Genomic DNA, 7,583 nt, shown 5'->3' on the forward strand with positions numbered 1-7,583 from the left:
TGATTTAGGCTGCTTGATTAACATTATTACAATGTATTCCTATTTAACTCTGATATGTAGCCTATATATATATATATATATATAAGGTCCTCGAATGTGTTCGAATATTTCACCAGCATCAGCCTTTTCACAGTTTGTATCACTCCGCTTGTCTGTGTTTGCGCAACTTCCATCATTAAGCCAGTAGGTGGTGACAAGTGACTGTCTTTATGAGTGAACAATTGAAATTTAATTGAACTGATTTAATAGTGCCAAAAACATTGATTAACTCAAGAAAGAAACAAGTTGCTGAAACCAAACTTTAATGCTAAAAAGTTTACATCTATGCAAAATAATCCTTGAAAGATTTCTCATTTAAGGCCATTCCTGTTTGGAATATGTGATTGTGTATTGTCAACAATAAGCAGAAACATTTTGCATTTCCATTTTCTAGTGTGGATCATTCATTTCAACATTTATCCTCATTCTCATGTTTAAGAATCTGTTATCTGCTTGACAAATAATTTATGTATACTGCCCACTGACATGCTTTTAAAGCTATTGTTATCAAAAAATGTTGGCCTTCAAACACCTTAAAATGCACATATGTAGGTCAGAAAAATCCAAATTTTCTCGGGGGAGCATGCCCCCGAACCCCCCTAACTACCTCACATTTTAATGTGTGTGTCTGTGTGGTAATATGGGCTAGTGTGGCAACAGTGCCGGGACTGAATTTTTTAACCAGTCTGCCCCTTGCATATAGGCCTAAAATATACATTATTCTCTGTATCGAATCATGTTATCTTATTACCCACCCCAGCCCCTGATGTTTCAGGCTCAGCCTCTGATGTTTTTAAAACCTAGAAACGCCCCTGAACCTCACACAACCTTCACCTACTTTGCATGCCATAGGCTACATTTCACATCTGCACCGCATGAGGGCAGCATAACAAAGTCAGAAATACTCCCAAATGCCAGACAGCACAGCACTCCTCATGTAAATTGTGAAGGTTTTGTCAGCTTTCCATGGACTGTTTAAATTGACTTTCGCTATTTGTGAACGTTTAAGTGCAGATGCGGATGTTTAACTGTGAGGATGACGCGTTGTTCACTTTGATAAAGTGTGAGGTAAGTGTCCTCATCCAGTTGTCATTGACAACACGACATCTCATGATGCTTTTGAAATGTCATTGTGCCTCAGTGAGTGTTCTGTTAGTTTTATCGTCTCCAGCGCGAAATGAATATTATCATTTTTCTTGTAGGAAAATGCAGATAATATTTATATTATTCATAGCTAAGTTTATCTCTTTGTGGTTAATGACAGTTTATAGGCTAATGGCTAGCAGTCTGGAATGGATCATTAAAACACACCCACATCCTTTATTTTAACATTTAGCGCACAGGATGTGATAGATGAAGTGATTTTGTGTAAATAGTATTATTTTACGACTGGTTTATGAAAGCACGCTTGTTTTGACTGCTCTCTGATATGAAAAATCTAAGGTGTGAATGCTAATCATGCTAACAGATTAGATTTGTCCATCTCCAAGCTTTATAATAGCCTATATAACGTTAATGACTTTGCGTAAGTTGAGCCTAACCTTTAATAATCAATAATTTACTTGATTATAATTGTGCATACTCACAGCTGCTGACCCATGTTTGACTTGGTGGTCAAAGATCTGACAGGGGAACTGAAGGTGTAACGTTAACGTTAGGCGTTCAAACCCCATGTGTCAGTTCTAAATCTAAAATCCCTGTCAATGGATAATTAACTGTTTTCATATATATATATATATATATATATATATATATATATATATATATATATATATATATATATATAGGTGCAACCCTTTCACTTCTTATCTCCATAATAACCATACATCAACCTTATCTGGAAAAATCTCAATTGTTTTCTAAAGTGCTTGACTTAATATAATGGCAGCAATATTGGGCATAGCATTTATTTTGCACATGCATACCTAATTGTCCACATAAATATTAAACAATTAAATATGATTGGGTTTAGGAAAACATGCAAAGTAAAATGTCCATATTTATATATATATATACACCATACATACCCCATTCTGCTTCTAAATAGCCTATTAGCTTCAGAAAACCCATATATTGACTGCAGCCAAACAAGTTGTTTGATGTCGGTTACATTTACTTTTACAGTATTCAAAACTTGTAAGACATGTAATAGTTGTTTATTATATTCATTTATTTCATAGATATTTTTTTCCCACATTGGAACATTGGAAATATCTTTTGTTTTATCCTATATGGGGCTATTTCTTTTATATTACCCTTCTAGAACACAACTAAAATGAAACAATGACATAATATACAAACAAATAAAAAAATAAAAAAACGCATTGATTGACCATGAAGATTGTTATTGTTATAAGTGTACACTATAGGACACTTTAGACAAAAGCGTCCCTCATTTATTTCTTGTAGAAAAAAAGATAATGAAGATGTGGTTAGGAGACTGAATTGTGTTTCTTATTTCTCTCATTAGATGTTCGTCATGACAGAAATGTGCTGACGTTTGTGCTCAGCAGTTTGGCAATAACATGTCATCCACCGAGGCTGCCAGGGAGTTCCAAGCTAAAGAGCGCAAATGCAGAAACCAGCTGAAGAAGCGACTGGCAAATGCTTTGTCAGGAGACCTGAACCGGTAATTATCACCTTCAACATGAAAGACATTTGTTATGCTTTTTCAAAACTTGTATGAATTGCTAATAGTAGCATAGAGCATCACTGTTGTTATATGACGCACTCTTAGCAACCAGTGTAGTCAAATCACGCCGACCTGCTTTAATGTTTGCACAGCTTATGCCACTCCCTTTGCTGATTTCATACTGTATGCAAACTCTGATCATTTGCTTTATGTGAACATACGCTGCCATTCGAAAGTGTGAATTAAATAAAAATACATTTTTATTTTCTAACAAAAATATTTTAGACATTTTTAAAAGAAATGGATCATTCTGTTCATAGCATTGATCAAAACTGCTGTCAGAATCTAAAAAGAAACACATTTCTCTAGAAAAATAGTTGTTTTGTTTATACATGCACAATATATTGGTACAAACATCTGATATTACAGTTTTTTTCTGTCAGCATTGGATTTATTTGTGCATTCTCATTCCTCTATTTTTAGATTTATACTTTTTCCATCATTTGGTACTCAATTAAGTTAATCTTTAAAACCTCAAAAAAAATTATTATTAGTAATAATTTAAACATCGTTGATTTGTAATCTTAAGCGAATCTCAGAATGATTCTTTTTTGATACGGCACATTAATATGCTGTGATGCCTAAATTCAATTGGAATTTATTTTAGTTTGCAGTGTTTTATTTTTGATTTATTTAGACAAAATTAGTATTTGAATTGTAATATCATCCATTTATTAAATATTGCCCATAATATGAAAATTATTATCGACTAATCTATACTTGAATCAGTATCGTCCAGAACTGTAATGCCAGTACATCCCTGCTATTGTTGTTTTGTGAGATGAGGACTACTCAGTGCACTACTAGTCTTGAAAGAAGAAAGCAAACATATTTTCTTTTAAAAGGTCATGTACTCCTTTACATTCCAACCTGTAGTGTGCTGTGCACTTCTGCCATCTGAAGCTCGTGGCATCATGGGAACTGTAGTTATTACTCATGGTCCACATCGCAGTTTTATTTAGGATGGAAATGCAACTCTCTTTCTCCCACTTCTTCATCTCTCTGTGCTCACATCGGAGGAGAGAGGACTTCAGCCACATCAATGCCCTGCACAAAGGCCTAGGGCAACAGAGGATTCTGGGTCACCCAGATTAAGCACACTGCAGCAGAAGATGCCAAAAGGAGGCTGACAGTGATGTTGATGTGAAGTTGGAGGAAGAGCCTCCGTCAGTAAAGACTCTCTTTTTAGATTTAGTGCCTCAGTGATGCTTTAGTGATAGTTCTTGTATTCTCTTGAGACACATTAGTGGTGTTGTGTGTTTTTATTGTGCAGTTAGTCAGCCTGTTTCAACGCTGAAAGCCTGTTTCAGTAAAATATTTGGCTAACTGAGATATAACGTTTAAAACGTTTAAAAGAGATAACGTCACTGAGATATCGCAATTATGAGAAGTGTAAAAAAATAAATTTAAAAAAATAATAAAAAGGTAATTGCGGCTTTATATCTCACAATTATGACTTTATTTATTTTTTTATTTTTTATTGTAATTGAGAGAGACTTTATTTCATGATTGCAACTCTATATCTCATAGTGTGACTTTATTTCTTATTTTACACATTATCATAGGATTACCTTTTTTATTTTTATATTTATTCAAAACACTGCAGACCCTTAGAAAAGCAATGTATGTATTTTTATGTAATTATTGTTAGTTGGTGTTAGTCTTTCTGGGGTTCAGTCCTTTTAGTTTCCATCCCAGATCTACAACCACTAGGCTACACTACCACATATTTTTAATATATATATATATATATATATATATATATATATATATATATATAGTCGGAAGTCGGTATTCTCGCGAGATTTGTCGGGGTGCCACCTCTCAAACCTGCATTGCCTGCTTTGCTATCGGGATGATTCGCCCTTCTACGAGTTCATTTACCATCGAAATGATTTCGAAGCTGTTATATTACGGTACAAATCTTGCATAGTGTGCCTTTAATGTAGCATCTACAAAGACTCTCAGCAGTGTGTTGCTAAATGCAACAAAATAGTAAGAGGCATTGAGCAATTAATTTGTTACGAGACAAAATGTTATTCCAGGGGAAAAAAAGCACCCGCACTAACAAACAGAGAGAATATAAAAACCCCCTCCTGCAATAACTGTGATCTCTTTCTACAATAGGCTGCTGCAGGAGGAGCAGGAGACTGACGTCACTCTGTGTGTGGGTTCTGTTGTTCGGCTGAAGGCCCACAGAGCGGTGCTGCTGGCCCGAGCTCCTCACCTCCTGCTGGGAACCGAACCAACTACACCTGTCATACACCTGCAGGGGATTGAACCTGCAGCCCTCAAGCACTTCATACAGTACATAATGGCATTTCTGTATTACTCTTCACAACCGACCTAATCAGTATTATTATTATAAATATTATTATTGCAGTAAAGCTAAAGCTGTTTTTAAAAAATGTTCATAAATGTAAAATAAAACCATGGATCAATGTTGTACCTGTAACTGTAAAAGAGTTGAGCTATACGTGTTTGGTAAAATGTTACATGTTGCTCTTGCTATAACAGAAACGTGTACACAGATGACAAGCGCCTGGCAAAGGAAAGCACTGCCTTAAATATACACAACGGCCATTCGCTGGTAGTGAACGGCACTGCTGAAGACGGCCCTGATGTTGACTCTCAGGTCAGCTCTGACTCGGGTAAGGACAACATTTCCAGTTACATTGCAGAAATCTATGCAGAAATCTTACTGTTCTTACTGGAGCTGCATTAGTGCTGCTCTCTATTTATGAGTAGTAATAGCCACACGATTGCGCGTTGTTGCTCATTCTGCTTAATTTCTCTTTGTTTGTCAGGTTCAGAGAATTTCGAGTCAGCATCTGGGCTTGGGGCAGATCTTTTGGCTCTGTATCACATGGCTGATATGTCTGACATCAGCATTCAGGTGGCAGATAGAGTCTTTTCAGCACACAGGTAAAGTCATCATGACCAGCTTTCTGCAGCTTTTGCATAAAATGACCAACTCACTTTTCTTAAATCGTTTATGTAGCAGGGTTCAGAAGTTGCAGACCATTTTGAAAATGCGGTATGTTTTTCCTTTAAACAAGGAAATAAACAGTTCTAGGATTTTGTTATGATGTAAAATCATGAAGCGATTTTTAAGGATTAAAAATTCTTGCATACTAGTAATCAAATAAGCAAATTTGTGACCCTTTAAACATTCTCAAATTATATTGAATAACATGATGATCAGGTTTTTCCCAAACTTGTGGAGTTCATGCAGCTAGAGTGCTGCTGTCAATAAAGTAAAAGTGGGACATACCAAATAGTAATCCATTCTAAATACATGTACAAATGTAAAATCCTGACAATTGAAAATACCATTTACATTCGAAAAGAATGGAAATAATGCAAAATAGAAGCATTTTCACTGTAGTGGTCTTAGACATTTGGTCTCTATTACATGGAGTTTCACTAATTCCAACCATGACATTCTCTTTCTCTTTCACTATTTCACTCTTTCAGTTTCACTTTTTGTGTGAAAATTCAACACACTATGGTTTTTCATTCAAACCCAGTGATATTACAGTAGCCTCAGTACTTTATGCAGAGATTCAACACCTGCATGAAGACACTTGACAGCAACAATTTTTTTTAATGCAAACATTAAAAAATAGATGAACAGTAACAAAAATGGATTGTTACGCTACTAGCAGCACAGCCCTACTGTGGTCTACTGTTGTTTAGACAAACAGGTAGTCCCACGCTAAACTCGTACTATAACAAACTGTAAAAAGAATTACAAAGTACTTTTGTATTTTCAATAGAGATGCGCTGAAATAAAAATTCTGTCCGATATGTTAAAGGGGTTAGTTCTCCCAAAAAGGAAAAATATTCCATAATGTACTCAAAGGATTGTACTCAAGCCATCCTAGGTGAATATGACTTTCTTCTTTCAGACTTTATCCTGGCTCTTCCTGGCTTTGTAATGGGAGTGAATAGTACCAATTTTATTTTTGAAGCCCAAAAAAGTGCATTCATCCATCATAAAAGTAATCAATACGACTCCAGAGGGTTGAAGACCTTCTGAAGTGAACTGATTTTTGTAAGAAAAATATCCATAATTATAACTTTAAACTGTAATCACTATCTTCCGGTAATGTCCGTCCACAAGATAAATGGCCATTTACTCGTTTATTTGCAAGTTGGAGCTAAACTGTACTGGACCGTGGCCTTCCAGGACCGAGTTTGGACACCCCTGCAATATAGCTTGATACCGATTAAAAAGTTCCCCAGTATCACCCGATATATGGTACTGTGCATCTCTGATATTCAGTGCTGGATGGTCTGACTTAAGTGGAACCAGCAAAAGTTGCTGTATCATAAATTCCCAGGAGGTGGCAGAATTACAGTTTCTCCTACGTGAAACAGCAAAGTCAAAGCTAATCCAAAAGAAACTAAGTGAATATAATCTGACATTGAAAACCAAAATAACAAAAAATGATATTTTGCATACAAAACACCAATTTGTAGTGAATGCTGATGATATTAGCAATGCGACACATACGATCGTGTTATGAAGATGAATTACAGCATTGTTGTATTTGTGTGTTTTCTGTCATTCATTATCTTGTTAGCATCTTTGTTTGGTGCTGCAGAGGTTAGAGCAGTTGCCATGACCTGTTACTATAGCAACAGGCTCTCCGTCATCATCAGCCAGGAGCTGCATCTCTGCGGGTTTAGGTTGTATGGATGGAGAGAGAGAGAGATCTGCAGCCCTGATCAGTATGTCAGGCTTGAGGTGACTGCTGCAGATCTGTCAGTCTCACTGCAGGATACATGCACCAGAACAGCACTGGTCATTTGCACAGGCATGCTAGTTATGACTTCACACATGGCT

General features: G+C 36.1%; 1 protein-coding gene across 1 annotated transcript in view; it reads left to right on the forward strand.

The window, feature by feature from the left end:
- The first annotated feature begins 916 nt into the window (after positions 1-916).
- Positions 917-7,583, forward strand: part of btbd8 (BTB domain containing 8) — a 31,722-nt gene continuing 25,055 nt past the window's right edge. Inside the window, exons 1-5 of the mRNA XM_079883187.1 lie at positions 917-1,107; positions 2,510-2,668; positions 4,859-5,038; positions 5,249-5,382; positions 5,539-5,656. Of these exons, the coding sequence (XP_079739313.1) occupies positions 2,565-2,668; positions 4,859-5,038; positions 5,249-5,382; positions 5,539-5,656 (536 nt within the window). The 5' untranslated portion in view covers positions 917-1,107; positions 2,510-2,564. The remainder of the gene's footprint in view (positions 1,108-2,509; positions 2,669-4,858; positions 5,039-5,248; positions 5,383-5,538; positions 5,657-7,583) is intronic.

This window comes from Squalius cephalus (assembly GCF_949319135.1).
Source record: "Squalius cephalus genome assembly, chromosome: 10".
Taxonomy (NCBI): domain Eukaryota; kingdom Metazoa; phylum Chordata; class Actinopteri; order Cypriniformes; family Leuciscidae; genus Squalius; species Squalius cephalus.